Source organism: Hemitrygon akajei, chromosome 4, assembly GCF_048418815.1.
Source record: "Hemitrygon akajei chromosome 4, sHemAka1.3, whole genome shotgun sequence".
NCBI lineage: Eukaryota > Metazoa > Chordata > Chondrichthyes > Myliobatiformes > Dasyatidae > Hemitrygon > Hemitrygon akajei.
The window spans coordinates 173,373,036-173,388,979 of record NC_133127.1 but is presented as its reverse complement, the minus strand read 5'-3'; the positions used below and the strand labels follow the sequence as shown (position 1 = coordinate 173,388,979).

The 15,944-nt window shown below is 41.6% G+C and overlaps 1 protein-coding gene and 1 non-coding gene across 2 annotated transcripts; both read right to left on the bottom strand.

Moving 5' to 3' along the window:
- Positions 1 to 1,931: 1,931 nt before the first annotated feature.
- On the bottom strand, positions 1,932 to 10,108 carry rps3 (ribosomal protein S3). The gene is made up of 7 exons (XM_073044005.1): positions 9,998 to 10,108; positions 9,688 to 9,818; positions 6,324 to 6,417; positions 4,553 to 4,647; positions 3,622 to 3,809; positions 2,725 to 2,927; positions 1,932 to 2,078 (listed from the first exon to the last, which is right to left on the bottom strand). Exons 1-6 carry the CDS (start codon positions 10,025 to 10,027, stop codon positions 2,728 to 2,730), a joined length of 738 nt encoding a protein of 245 aa, XP_072900106.1. The 5' UTR covers positions 10,028 to 10,108; the 3' UTR covers positions 1,932 to 2,078; positions 2,725 to 2,727.
- LOC140727159 (small nucleolar RNA SNORD15) lies at positions 2,160 to 2,308 on the bottom strand. Its single transcript, XR_012098800.1, has one exon. It is a non-coding gene; the product is annotated as a small nucleolar RNA SNORD15 (small nucleolar RNA).
- Positions 10,109 to 15,944: the final 5,836 nt, after the last annotated feature.

The window sequence follows — 15,944 nt, the reverse complement described above, 5'->3', positions numbered from 1 at the left end:
GCTGCATTAAATCCAGCCCAACAACTTTGTTCTCCTTCATGCTTGTATGCCAAAGAATGATTAAATAAACAATCTTGACAAACTGAAGCTTACATCACTACATTATCAAAAGAATGATATTTTTAATTTGAAGTACGTAATCTAAAATAACCTAACATTATACAACAGTACAATGCGTGTTATTTCACAAGAACTACATCAGAACTCTCCTGGCACACAATGTAGTATTAGAATGGTAACTTCAAGCCAAGCTTCTATGCTGGAACTAAAGAATCCAATAACTAGTTATAACTTAATCCTCTCCCAGACTAAATGTCTCCAGTCACCAGAAGACATTGAACAGACGAAGCAGGCATACGCCATACAAACCATTAAGAATTCAGATACAGACGATACATGCAATCTGGCAGATGGCATTATATATCAAAGTTAACTTGTCCTTCTCATCTTTAATAGTTTTGCAGATACTTTTAATCTCAGTAAGAAACAGAACAGCTTACTTTTACAACTTGCCCACTATTTGCACCCCAACTCACTCCATAATCTCATCTGACTGAGCAACAAGTTTGCGATCCCAGTGATTTTAGCAGCTAGTCTATTTGATAGCTGAAATTACAGTACTCTAGCTTGTACTTTTGAACAGTTGAATCACCGTTTAACAGCATATGATAAAATGGAGGCACCTTCACCAACCCCCATAGCCCTCGACAACCCTGTGATTTCAATCTGAGGCCAACATGAGAGTATTCTTCAGGATGATGAATCCACAGAAATCATCCAGCCCAGATAGGGTACCTGGCCAAGTACTAAAGACCTGTGCTGATCAACTGCCTGGAGAGTTCACCGATTACCACTCACTTCAGCAGTCCAAGGAACCCACCTATTTAATTACACTGATGGTGTCTAAGAATGTGGTAACCTGCCTCAATGACCATTGTCCAGTAGTATTTGCATCCAATGTCAAGTGCTTTGAAAAGGTTGGTGCTAAAAAACTATCAACTCATGAGAAGCAGCCTAGCCCACTCCAATTAGGCCCCAATAGGTCAACAGCAGATACTCTTCACTCAACCCTGGAAGGTCTGGTCAGCAAAGATGGGATACATCAGGTTGCTCTTTATTGATTACAGCCAGGTAATACTATCATCTCCTCAAAACTAATCACAAGTTCAAAACTTTGGCCACAAAACCTCCTTGTGCAACCTTTTCTTCAATTTCAATCACCATCACCTTTATTTTTATGACTGAGGCTAAAAACTTGTGTCATATTTAAATTTGCTGGCAACACCATGATCATTGGCAGAGTCAATGGTGGGGTCAAATCAACATATAGAAAGGAGACTGAAAATCTGGCTGAGTGGTGCCACCTCTCAATGTCAGCAAAACCAAGGAGCTGATTATTGACTTCAGGAGGAACCCAGAGGTCCATTAGCCAGTCCTCATGAGGGGAGGTAGAGCAGGACAGCCTCTTTAAAACAGGAAGGTGGTACAGGAACCTCAGGACCCACACCAACAAGTTCAGGAAGTCATTATCCCTCAACTATTGGTAAGCTCTTGAATCAGAGGGGTAACCACTCACCCTGTCACTGAAGTGGACTCACCTTCAAGCACTTTTCATCTCATGTTCTCAGTATTTAATCACTTTTTTTTTGTCTTTGTACTTGCATAGTTCGTTGGGTTCTTCTGCACACTGTTTGCCCTGTTGGATATGGTCTTTTATTGATTTATGTACCTTTTATTTACTCCTATCACTCACAAGAAAATGGATGTCAGGGTTGAATATTTCATATATGTACCTTCATGATAAATTTGAAATTTCTCGACAATTTCTGAATCTTCCTTCAAATTATACAATTAGTCTACAAAATCCAAGCTGATTGGACTCTAATGTTAATGAGATAATCATACAAGTGAGTGGCAATGCAATACTACCTGACTTCCAGGGAGGAAGCAGTTTCAGTAATTGCAATTTAGTTATCCAACACTGGTGTTGAATGTAAATTAAAACAAGTAACACAAGCTTTTTTTGGTTCTGTTTTATTGCATTATTACAGAAAATTAGCCTTCGGATGATACCATACCTGCAAAAAACATAAAAAGCAAACATCAGAGGTACTTAATATGTAATCTGTAAAAAGCATGCACATATTTTGTTGTTTAGCCCTTCTCAGACAAATGCCTCAGTCATCAATTAAAAGACTCACTGTGCTCAGGAACCTCAATACACAGCAGCACAGAACATGCTACCTGGATCAGGTATCCGGAGACAGATCTAGTCTTAGCAGACTCGTCATCAATATCATCACTGAAGGCTTTACAAATGCTGTAGCAATTTGATTATAAAAATTGTTCTTGGGGTTTGGGTTATACTGGCAACATTATTTCTCACTACCATAACTGTCATACAAAATTACTAGAATGGTCAAATTTAAATTCATAATTTCTACCAGGAAACACTCCACTCTAGTTTTGTTACTGTGGCAACAATTACCCAAAGGAAACATTCAAATGAACGCAAAGGGTTACCTTCAACAGCTGCAATCTACTTTAAATGCTCTACTTCAATAAATCTAGCTAATACAAAGCTTTGCTCTAGAGAGCACTCACTGGAAACAGATATTTCTCTGTGAACTAGTACAAAATTAAAAGTATCAAAAAGACACTCGTGAAGTATTGTCTCCTCTCCACTGAGCTTCAGAGTACCAGCGCTGGGAATTAATGTCTTACCAATTATGCAGTAGGAACTGGCCCTGGCTGTTGGATTACAGGCTGCTCTGGTTTGCCTCCCTTCTGTTCTGAAATGGGTGTAGTTGGCAAGATTTCATCCTTGGGCTCAACAATGCTGACGTGATCAGGGAGAGGTTTCTTGGGTCCAATTTTACCACTTGGGTCCCACGGTAGCATTATTTTCACTTTAATGCCTAATACACCTATGAATTAAAAAATGGGTCAGTGTTGGAATGGAACAGGCACCAGGGATTAATATACACATTTAAAGCATATTTGAAGAGCCTACCTTCAGGAAGAAAAGAATTTATCAAGACAAATTCCAAGTTGCATAACTACATTCAATAATCACTTTTTTCCTAATTGTGCTATTTCACTCTAATTTAAACAATGAAATTTCCCCTTGTACCCACAGTTGTAAGCACTATGTAATGTTCAAATTAACAATTCAGGTACATCCTGAACAGATTTTAAATTTCACAGCTTGATGCAATTAGTTTCACCAGTGGCATTTACAAAAAGCTGCATTTCATTGTAGATAATGCATAACCTTGGCAACAAAATTAATACAAATATTCAGCAGGCCTTTTCAGAAAATTGTCTTCTGCTAAGAAAACTCATTTCAAATCCACATGAAAGCATTTTTAAAAAACTGGAGGGCATAATTGTCCTTAACCACTGCCTACAGGACACCAAAGGGAGAAATGCTTCCCCTTACTATATGATACACAATGAAGACTGTGTGGAGGCACATCTCCATGAAAACCCGGGGTCAGAGGAAAAATACACTGCTAAATATCAGACACAGCAGATTAAGCCTGCATCTTTAGAAAACAAAGTATTCTATAGTCCTTTACAAATGATGTTAGCGAACCAGGCACAGAATGACATGCTCACCTTGTCTGAGCAGTACATGACGCACAGCTGTATCAACATAGTAGTTCACAGGATCACCACTGTGGATCATTAGACCATCAACAAACTTCATGGATTTGGCTCTCTGGCCTCGAAGCTTTCCAGAAACTACTACCTCACAGCCCTTGGCACCGCTCTCCATGATGAAGCGGAGAACACCATAGCAGGCTCTGGAAAGGAAAGAAGTATTACATGTTTTCAGTTTCATTAAAAAAGTGCACGGCAACTTCAACCTACAAAATAATCCAAAGCAGGGTTACTCAGGTGGTCTAGGAATAACCAGAACCTTTTGAATGAGCAGATGGCAAACCTGGGAGTAGACCAGTGCTCCCTAATCATTGTCCAAGGATTATGAGCAACAATACCAAAGCTAAGGCTATTTGTATTAAGTCATTCACAACTTTAGCAGAAAAATTAAAACAAATCACCCTTACATATCAATGGTGTCAACAACTCTGATCATTTACTTTATTTTGAAGCAATACCAAACCTAACAACCACCACTGTAGTTTTGCACGTCAAACTTTTAGTAGTCTTCTGAAACAGCCCCCAATGACCCATCAACAACTCTGTAAAATTTAGAAAGATGTGCTTTCCAGAACTGAAGCTTGGTCTGAAAATGGACGTGTCTGGATTAACAAATAGGCAAACATTAGCACCAACAATCCTTTACAGTCCAAAGCAGGCTTTAGTGTTAGCATGAATTAACAATCTTCTAAGCCAGAGGTTCCCAACCTGTTAATGGTAGGGGCCTATGGCGTAAAACTCTTGCTCTATGCCAGATGTTTTATATAATTACCTCGAGTCTTGTGGTTATACAAACTCATTTGATTAGATGCTTTCTTTACAAGCCCTTGAAATCTATTTTCAAAGTTACTTGATACAAAATGTGAGCTTGAAACCACCATCCTACCTTCGTACAGCCAGTCCTCCCAGCAGCTTGTAGCGCAGAGATTCAGCCTGTGCAATGGCACAAAGCCCCCGAGTGGCAACCTTTTCAGCATAGAGCTGGGGAAGAAAATGTACATTATTCCACTAGAGCTTAAATTCCATTGCAAACACTTCGGCTCAGATGAAACATTGGCACAATGCGTTTCAAAATGAAAACTACTCAGACATGCCCACTTGGCCCAATGGAGTGAAACAAGGCCTTGCTTTCCTCAATCTCACCTCCAAAACATTGTGGGAACAGAGTTAATATTCACAACCAATAGGGAACTTTTCACTCAGTGGTATCAACACTCCAGATCTGTTCCAAGATACCACCAGCTTGTTCACCGAAGCATACAGGGCTGAGCCTTGCACTCAGCATCCACAAGATCAACATTCGCTACCAACCTGCCTCACTCAAACCTCCAATATTACAATATAGACCTTCTCACAGGTCTTAGGAACAACCTTTTGGAGAAGGCAGACATTGAGGAGATATGCCACCATAACCTTTGGTCAATTGAGGGAAAGGACTCGAATTTCATAAACCTTAGATCTGGCAGTAAACTTGATCAGGAAGCAGCAATCGGTGCCTTGACTCGCTTATGAAACTTGGCTGGCATCAAAAATTCTGCAAAGGCCTCCAAATTCACATCACTCAAAACAGAGGAACATACAGGTGGTACTGAGAACCTCAATCCCATGCATTGAGAGCAAAGAATGTGCTTAAGTAACAGAGAGAGCACCAGGGCTAGCCACCCACTCACCCTAGTCACCTTCGGAAGTCTAGCATTCCACAATTAACCCCATTATCCACAAAACCAAGTGGAATCAAGTCTTCCTCAATCGTGAAGACTAGCTATAGATTCCATTATCAAAGTATAATTAAATGTGAGGATTTCTGTTGCTACCACCCTTTTCAGGGAACATGACACAAGACCATTACTACCCACCGGGAACATTACTTTCTCACTGCAGGCGAATTTTTCAAACGATGAATGCCACCCTGGCTTTTGATCCACCTGCTGAGGTCAACTGGTTCTTCCGATTTATCAAAGCCACCCAATTTATGCACCTTAATAAAACATTCCACTACCTATCATAGAAAGTTCTGCTCATTTATCTAAATTTAAATCATACCAAAAATTTTCAGCAATTCTCTTCTGCAACTTCTCCTTTAAGGTGGTGACAGGAGCTTTATGCAATACTCAAGTTACAGCAAGGTAAAACTATTTGTTATATGGTTTTAGCATCCCCCACCTCATTCTCATACCTTAGGCTTTAGATAACAAAGCACAGTGAAAATCTTTTAATCCACATTTTGACATATTTCTCTATGCTTAAGGATCTATAGACATGCCAATGCCCCTATGCAACCCCCCCACCTCCACACCCTAGTATCTGCCTATTTACTGAATATTTGTCCTTTGTCAAAATGCATCACCTCAAATTTTCCCAGAATCATCAAAAACTTAACGGCAGTCCTCCATTAAGACACACAAATTCTGCACTGAAACCTTCTCAGACAAATGCCTGAGTCATCAAAGGGCACATTGTTCAGGACCCCAAAACCAGCAGCATAGAACATGCCAGCTGCATCAGGAATCCTGACACAAGTCACGCTCCCATCTGACTCGTCATCTAACATCATAGAAGGCATCGAGAGAAAACTGCTTCGGGCAACTGAGCTAGGACACCATGTTAAACAGTAAAAGTGACACCAAGTCCCTTCAGATCCCCATGCTTCAACTTACCTCAACACTTCCTTCAGGGAAACCAAATCTCTTCTGAACCACAGCAGTCAGCTCACGGATTCGGCGACCTTTCTCACCAAGCACATTCTGAGTCCTGAGAAATTAACCAATCACTACTGGTTACTTTCAAGTAAACTTGGATTTTCTGAAGCACAGTGTGGAGGAGAAATAAAAATATTCATATACTATTCACCTTTACAGTCTTATTCAAGCTTGAAATTTTCAACACAGGTTGATAGGATGAAGGCAGCATGTTTGCCTTCATAGGTCAGGGCATAGAGGTGTAAAAGTTGGGATGCTGTGTTGCAACTTTACGACACAGATTGGGATTATTCTGTGTGGCTCCGGCTACCACATTACAGGAAAGGTGTGACTGCGCTGTACAGTGTGCACAGGAGATTCACCAGGATGTTGCCTAGATCAGAAAACTTACGGAGAGATTGGATACAGTCTCTTTTCCCTGAAGTGAATAAAAGAATACAAAAAGGCCCAGATACAGTGCACAGAATCCTTTCCCCAGTCGGCATATCAAAACCAAGGTGAGAAGGAACTTTAAGTAATATTTTAAGGAAAGTTTTCTTGAAAGAGAGTGGTTAATACCCATGATGGACTGCCAAAGATGGTGGCAAAAATCAAACAATGGAAACATCTTTTGTTACATTTATTACACCAGACATCAAGGACACCCATCACCCAGGCCATGAACTCTTCTCACACAGGAGCCTCAGAAAACGTGCATCAACAGGTCCAGGAACATTTATTACTCCTCAACCATCAGGCTATTGAACCAAAGGGGATTAACTTCACTCACCTGCCTCACTGATCTGGACTGATTTTCAAGGATACTTCATTCTTGCTATTTATTTCTCTTCTGTACTTGCAGTATTTTTATTGCACACTTGTTTGCCTTGTTGACTGCAGTCTGCCATCAATTCTATTGTTTCTTGAACTTACTGAGATTCCCCACAAGAAAATGAATCACAGGATTGTATATGGTGACTTGTGTACCATGATAATAAATTTATTTTGAACTTTACGAACCACTTACACAGATGCTTAGCTGAGACACAAGTCACAGAAGCAGAATTAGGCAAGTTCTCTGCCCATTCTCCTATTCTGTCCCAGTCCTTCTGCAGACTGTTTCAACATTTCCTGCCCCTCCACCTGTCTGTAAACTTGGCTACAAAACAACCAATTTGGTCAGCAGAACATTAACCTGTAACACGAAAACTGCTGAACCCAGTGGAATACCACTAGCCAATGGCAGCTAACTAGAAAGGGCCCTCTATTTCCATTCTTTGCCTTCTGCCAGTTAGCCAATCTTCCAAACCGGTTCGTCTTTTTCTTGGTAGTACTATGGGCCTGTATTTAGTTTTGCAGGCTCATGTGTGGCACCTTGTCAAAGGCCTTCTGAAAATCCAAATACACAAAGTCCACTGACTCTCCTCTCTAGCCTTCCTACTATTACCCCATCCTTAATGATGGGCTCTTCTTAATATCTTGCCAACCACTGAAGTCAGACTAGCTGACCCACGATTCCTTGCCCTTTGCCTCCCTCCTTTCTTAAAAGAGCGGAGTGACATTAACGTTTCAGTGTCCCTAATGATTCTACATTCACTTTGTCCTGGCTTTAATTCCTGACATGTTGCTGGTGCCTTCTAGTGAAGACAGATGCAGAATACTTCCTTCAATTCGTTCCATATTACTACCTCTCCAGCAGTCTGATGTCCACTCTTTTACTCTATACATCTGAAAAAACCTTTCTATATCCTCTCATATTGTTGCTTTCACTGTTTCTCACCTTATTGTTCATGGTTGCCTTCTGTTGTGTTTCAAACGCTCCAAATCCTCCAGCTCCCCAATATTTTTTTGGTGTACTGCAAACCCTTACTTTTATGCAGTCTCAGACTTCCCTTGTCAGCCACGGTTGCCTCATCTTCCTTTCCCAATAGGCCCAGAAACTCCAGGCACAGCAGTGTACTGTACCATCTTCCTTACAAGTATCCCCTTTCAATCAACTTCGACCAGCTTCTCTAACACTTTACAGTGCCAGCAAACATAATTGGGTTCAATTCCTGCTGCCAATGAGCTTGTACTTTCTCAAATGAAGTGGACAAGTAGATCAACTGAATTCAGAACTATATGCTAACTGAGGGCGACAGTGGGAGTGCTGGTATGGCCAATAGTCAGGAACTACAAAAGCACACAACTGTGAGCAGATTTTCATGTCTGCATGGCCCACATCAGCTCCCATTCCTTATGCAAGTACTGAGAAAATTGTTGCAGAATTACATTCTAGCTTGATAATTGAAAATTAACAAGTCACAAAGTTGAAACAAAAACATCTTAACACAGTATTGTGTAACTGCCTGTACAAATCCTGAACACACATGCTGAAACAATTCAGCATCAAGTTATTCTAGTATCTGTTATACTGCCCTAGATTCTGCAGCATTTTGTCTCTTCATCTAGATTTCAACCATCTGCAGATTTTGTGTCTCCCTTGCATACAGCTTGTTAAGTGCTAGTGAAAACTATTATCAATAAGGATACCAGTTCGGCTTAGTTGGCTACTCTTCCTATACCAGATATTTTAACTCATACACGATGAGAGGCATTGATTGTGTGGATAGTCAGAGGCTTTTTCCCCCAGGGCTGAAATGGTTGCCACAAGAGGACACAGGTTTAAGGTACTGGGGAGTAGGTACAGAGGAGATGTCAGGGATAAGTTTTTTTACTCAGAGAGCGGTGAATGTATGGAATGGGCTGCCGGCAATGGTGGCGGAGGTGGATACTATAGGGTCTTTTAAGAGACTTTTGGATAGGTACATGGAGCTTAGAAAAATAAAGGGCTATGGGGAATTCTAGTAATTTCTAAGGTAGGGACATGTTCGGCACAACTTTGTGGACTGAAGGGCCTGTATTGTGTTGTAGGTTTTCTATGTTTCTATGACTAGATAATATTCCCAAATACAACATAGTAAATAATTCCATTCTCATTCAGCTCTAATATAACTACAGGTGCAGTGTGGGGACATACATATCTGGAAAACAACCCCCATGAACCTATTTGGATTAAGGGCTAATAGAAACAGCTTCAGAACTAACTGCAGGAAGCCCAGTGACCCATTTCTGTAAAGTTGTGGCCCACAGGGTGTCCAGTCCAATCCCCACTGAAGTTGCAGAAGCATCACCACTGTAAGTAACTGAGTAACTCTGTGTATCAGCGTATTGGGCCTTATTTCTCACCTGAAGCTGCAGGGCTTCAGGTGTGCGACCACTTGTAGGAACCACAGGGCTCCCGGCCCATTCCTCACCAGAAGTTGCGGCGGCCGGGACCGGAGTCACAGACGCGGCCTTTTACCTGGTGGCCAGGATGATGATCTCGGTCCGGGTTGGGGTGACGCGCACCTCCACGCCGCTGTAGCCGTCCTCGGCCAACTCGCGGGTCAGGAACTCATTAAGCTCGGCCTTGAAGATCCCGTCCGCGACGAACTAAAAGACAGACGACAGGCGCCATGTTAAGACTCGGGCAGACAATCCTCATCCATCCTACAACATCACACATCATCGACACACCGTCCGGCCACCAACGTCGGCGGACACCCGCATGGGACCATCCCGAGCCGGAATTGTCCCCGCTATCGGTCACGGACCCACCTTCCTAGCCTTACCTTTCGCTTCTTCGAGATCTGCGCCGCCATCTTCCGTCAAGGCTTCGCGGCAAAAAGGAAGAGGTCGTCCCAGCGGAAATGATTTAACAGGGTTAACACTTCCGCCGAAAGATTTCCGCCAATGGAAAAGAAGGACGGCCCACTTGGGGAGAGCGCACCGACGCTTGGCTTTATGGTCTTTGTAGTTTTACGTTCAGTAATCGGTCTTGCAGTTGCCGCATGTACTGAAAAGTGCGGTGCAGACCGATTATTCTGATCATAAGTACTTTGAGGTGGTAGAAATGAGAAACACATGAGTGGCGAATTTTAAAAAAATGTGTCAACACTACTGAATGCATTGACCAAATGACACTGAGAATGTAAAAAGTTTTTGCATCGTGTTTTATGTAGGCGTATATATTATGAGTAAAGTTAACCTTTCACAGTAAAGGAAAAGCAATAACAGGTTGCATTATATCATCAACAATTAACAATCTCCTTGAGCAACACACACAAAATGCTGGAGAAGCTCATTAAGACAGAGGCACCATCTATAGTGGCCGATGGTCTGGGACAGGATATTTGGCTGTTCATTCTCCTGGATAGGTAGTCATTGACTTGTTAAGTTTCTCTAGCATTTTGTGTGAATTGCTCTAGATTCTGAGCAGCCACCAGGTCTCTTGTGTTAACAATTCCAGATAGCTCAGCTGGCCGAGCAACATGAATGGGATTACGCAGTCCTGACACAGGGTTTCGTCCCAAAATGTTGACAATTCGCTTCCCCTCCATATATGCTGCTGGATCTGCTGAGTTTTCTTTGGATCTGGCATTCGTAGCCTCTGTATAAGCAGAGCACAGTGGTTATGGACCATAGAAACCTAGAAGACAGTGAGCACAAAGAAAGAACAGTTCAAAACAGGAAAAGAAGGGGTTAGTATAATTATGTATCACGCTCAGCACAGACATGATGTCTGCTCCAATATGATGCATCCACTGAGCATGATGCCAAATTAAACCAGTTGGCACATGATCAATTCATTGAAACGTTAGTGGCATTATACTACCGGTACTTTTTGACTTATGCCATAAATGCATTCTATGCTAAACGTCAATCTTCTGGAATATATATTTTTATTTGTTGTGATTCTAACTTTATGTGTTGCGTGTGGGTTATACGTACTGTGTCATGCACCTGCCCTGGAGACATGTTGTTACTTTTGGTGGTATATATGCATGTGGGTGGCTGGCAATAAATTTGCACACCATTTTCCAAGGAGGATTTGATCACAGCTCTGAATCTATTCCTTGGTCTGCCTTGTATTCTCCTCCAACAACAGAGCTCAGAACAGAGCGGCTGTCAGGGGAGTCTAAAATCAGATATGTGAATGCTCCAGCCTTTTTAACATAGCTGACGGAGAATAAATGGTTCTAGAGCTAGAATAAGTTCTAGAGCTGTAAGTCTGGAAGAGGACACTGATGTTGCTTGCCTTTTCTTTTCATGGTTGGAGGATTGGGTTTACATGCAAACAATGAATAGCATTGATGTAAACGATCATATTAGTAATGTTCCTTTTTAATTTTCTGCTCATTCTCTAACTTGTGTATCCATCCTAGCCAATGTGGTGATATCTACTGGTCTACATCTAGGTAAATCAGCTCCAACTTTTGTAGTTTAAATTTAACTACCGTAGATTCCGGATTTTAAGCCGCTACTTTTTTCCCACATTTTGAACAGCTTTGAACTTTGCGGCCAATAATCCGATGCGGCTAATGCAAGGTTTTTTTCATGCCGCCTCGTAAACATTTTGCCTCGTAACAGTAGACCAATAAAATTGATGAGTAGTTCACAGAGGTCCAATGAAATTGTACGATAAATCAAGCGCACTTTCACAATTAAATTATTGTAAATCAGTCATTTGTACTCACCCTCATCAACATGGAAAACACTCGAAGCATTGTGCTACCTACCCTCTTAGTTTAAACTATATTTGTTTTCTGTACTACATCGCGGGATGCTATGACGACACACCCGGTTTCGCGGCGTCTTGTGGGAAAATGCCGTTTGCGATGAAACGGAAAGGAGGGGGGGAGCGGATTCCGCGAGCGGCTTTGGATCCGAGCGAACTCTGCTTTTAAGTTAAAGGTATCAATAACTTTTCCTGGTAGGCTGCAGTATATATATTTTTTACCAGTCGTTAGGAGATATTGGAATGTTGTTCAGTAAAGAAGTATACACAACGTATATTTAAAAGTAGCCGCGTACGGGCACGGTTCGAAAAAAAGCATTTGCAATATGTATTTGTTTTTGTTACCATATGGATTTAATTAAAAGTTAAAAAAATCCTCACGTGTAATATCTTTCTGTGTAAATATCTCATATTACAACGTGGGACACCTGCGGCCGAAAATCCGGTGCGGCCTAAAATCCGGTGCAGCCTTTACATTTAAAAAAATGATTTTATTTCTAAAATTAGTGCCAGCGGCTAAAAATCAGGTGCGCTCTGTAGTCCGGAATCTACGGTAATTAAATTTCAAATGTGGTACATTGACTGAGAAGGCATCTTTAATCTAAAACAGATTTCTTTATTGCATGATACCTCCAAAAATTTGTATTTCTTATGTACAGAATGTTATAGATACCATAAGACTCAAGATTTTCATGTTAATTTATCATGTGTACATCAAAACATACAGTGAAATGTGTTGTTTGCATTAAGGGTGTGCTGGGGGCAAGTGTCACCACCCATTCCACCGCCAACACAGTACGCTCACAATGCTTGGTAGAACAACACAGAACTCAGCAAGCAACAAAATATCAACAGCAAAACACGCCTTGTTCCTCCCTCCCACCCACATCCTCTAACCCCAAGACATTCTATATTCTTAAGACTGCAGCCTCCAGTTGACAATTCAGATGGGGAAACTCAGATATTGGGCTTTCAACCACCGCAGCAGAGTAGAATCACAGGAATTTACAGTCCCAGGGCTCAAATTCCAGACCTCCGATTCGACCCTTGGGCCTCGATCACAGGACCTGCTGATGAGTAGACAATCCAAGGATGAGTGGATCAGAGAAGCTACTTGTTTCTTGGTCAGGTGATCACTGTACAATGTCTCAAGCTAATGCAGAACTCTTCTGCTAAGCTGTGGTTCTACAGGTGCCTGATTTTTTAGCTTGATCACAAGGAGTCCCAGATAATTTACTGAGTGAATCAGTTTCAGCAAATCTAGAAATAGCAGAGCTACAGTTGCAGATTTAAAGAGGAAATCACCTGGGCTTCAAAGTTTTGAGCTTTCACCAGGCCCTTGTTTGAACTCCAGTTGGAGTCATATGAAGTCTGGACTGATCTTTCCTACTGAATTACATCCATTTCTAATATAATGCTCAAATAATAACATCAGAATACCAGCTGTTGGAAAAGGGTGGGGAGGTTAGAGGTGGAGTGAGGGTGTGAAGTAAAGGCTGTCATAGGGGGATTCTGTTGCAATAAGGCATTTTGTTTCAGAACCCAGTCTGGTTTTCCAGAGGTCTTGAACAAATGGAACAAGCTATTTATCTCCCTAAGTAGCTTGAGAGAATACAGACAGCAAGTTATTAAAAATGCAAGGCATTCCGCTCATGGACCAAAGAAGGAAGTCCTTTTTCATCGATTCCACCTGAAGAACCAGGTAACAAAACTTAAATGTTGCATTTTTTGTTGGCTACAAAGCCACATTGAGGATAAAAGTAATGCATTACTAATTACTTCTGTGAATAGTTAGTCCCCACAATGCTGGTCCTCCTGTCTTTACCACATACAACCCCAATGTGGCTTGTTGGTCGTTGTATTCCACTGTTAAGGATTTCATTCCCACCGGAGTTATCTTCTCTCCAACTCTTAGCTGAGTATCTGCAGGCTTCAGTATCTTTGAAATGCCTTTCAAACAGTCTGTGGAATGACTTCACTTCTAAGTGATCCTTCCAATAACAGCAAGCTCATTTCTGATGGTTTGGTTGGAGCAGTCAAACTTTGAAGCAAACTGTATGCCTCTAAACTGAGTTAACTCAGCAAAATTGGCACTTGCTTCTCATTAGCTATTTCATTTGCTTTAAAACACTGTTCCAATAGCTCAGTATCCATGAGCCAGTTATCTGTTGCGTCATCAAACTCATCAATCTTTCCAATTTAGCCAGACATTTCTGCTTTTTTAAAATGGTCATTATCACCTGGTACTCACACTTTATCAACTCTGAATTCTTTCATTTACAGCAGATTCTTTAACTCAATGTTCTTGCATGTGCTACTCCATTTCGCCGTTCCTCACTGCACCGTTTTTTTTCAGTTTGCACGTCTCACTTTACTTTAACAGGTCACTAGCCAGCTCGGGTTCATTTTAAAAACACTTTGCTGCCAAGGTTAAGTTTTGTAACTTCGAAATATTAAATTAATTCAAATGAAAATGTGTGGAGTCCAAAATATGAGTCTCACTTGCCTTTTACTTGTAATGCAGCGTGCACATATCACGTGGTAGTATGATGATATATGCAATTAACATATTTTACATATAACCCCGTAATTATTTAAATGAATACAAATACTTTATCAACCAATATATACACAAGATTAGTCAAATATAATTGAAATATTAAATAGACAACAACTACAACTTGATTGGAGATTCATCCACCCTGCAACAGTCAATTGCAAGCAAATTAAGGAAGGTACTGGATGATGTCACAGCAGTGTTCAAAGATGGCATTAGAAAACGCAAACATATCAAGGGTAAAATAGTGTTAAAATTAAAATGCCACATCCAAGTTCCTTATACCATCCGTGACAAAGTAGCCTGTGAGCTAGATCGCATGGAGGCTGAAGGAATTCTTTCCAAGGTTGCGTGGAGCCCATGGGCAACGCCAGTGGTCCCAATAGCCAAGAAGGATGGGTGTCTCAGGATCAATGGTGATTTTAATGTCAACCCAGTAGAACATGATGCTCTATCTAGGATAGAGGGTATCTTTGCAAGCCTTTCTGGAGGGCAACATTCAAGCAAAGTGGACTTAGCTGAGGCCTACCTATAGATGAAGATGGAAGAAGCGTTCTTCACAATAAACACTCACAAAGACTTCATCGCTATAATTAGGCTTATTTTGGAGTAGCATCTGCACCTGCACTCAGGCAGAAAACTGTGGACCAGGTGCTGCAAGAATCCCGGACACTCATTGATGCACCATCAATAACTCACGCCGAGACTTAGGAAGTGAGATATCGGCTTTTAATGACTGAAGAACACTACATCCTGGGGAAATGAGGGAGAGCAGCAGGCCACAGTCGCCTTTATACAGGGGTCTGTGGGAGGAGCCACAGGGGTAGTCAGCAGGGTCTTGGGAGGAGCCACAGGAGCAGTCAGACAGGTATATCTAGTTCACCACATTCACCCCTCATTTGTTTAAAAAAAATTCCCAAGTATATTTACAGGTTAAGTCGATCAGGTGGTCGAATCGTTCGCTGCGATCTACGGAGCTCCGGCTGCAATTGCACAGGAGCCGGAGGTGATGACAGCACAGCTATCGACATGGTGCTGGGCGGGATGTGGGGTTCGGGGTGTATGTGCGTGTGGTAACGGAGTATATGGCGAAGTCCCACCAAACTGAGGATTCCTGACAGTGAGTGGCGGGTGGGGCCCGTCATATGCCATAGTCACCACACTCAGTCTTACCTGGATGACATCGTTACTGGTGAGGATGAAAAAATCTCAATACAGCGTTAAATAGATTTGAAGATTATGAAGAGTGCGATACAACAAGCGTGATTTCTTTACACCAAGCTTCACGTACTGTGGTCACACCATCGACGCACACGGTTTACGTTGAGTTTGCTGAGAAAACTCGAGCAGTGCTGGATGCCCAAGGCCCCAGGGCATGCCACATTTGCAGTCCTTTTTAATATTTGTCAATTCCTGTAATAGGTTTCTGCTAAACCTGGCTACT

Bases quoted from the DNA above. Each gene is read 5' to 3' on its own strand.
- rps3 (XM_073044005.1), bottom strand. From the start codon at position 10,027: ATGGCGGCGCAGATCTCGAAGAAGCGAAAG. The intron at 9,819-9,997 runs GTAAGGCTAGGA...TCTGTCTTTTAG, and splicing joins AGATCTCGAAGAAGCGAAAG to TTCGTCGCGGACGGGATCTT. The intron at 4,648-6,323 runs GTAAGTTGAAGC...TTTCTTCCCCAG, and splicing joins TCCCTGAAGGAAGTGTTGAG to CTCTATGCTGAAAAGGTTGC.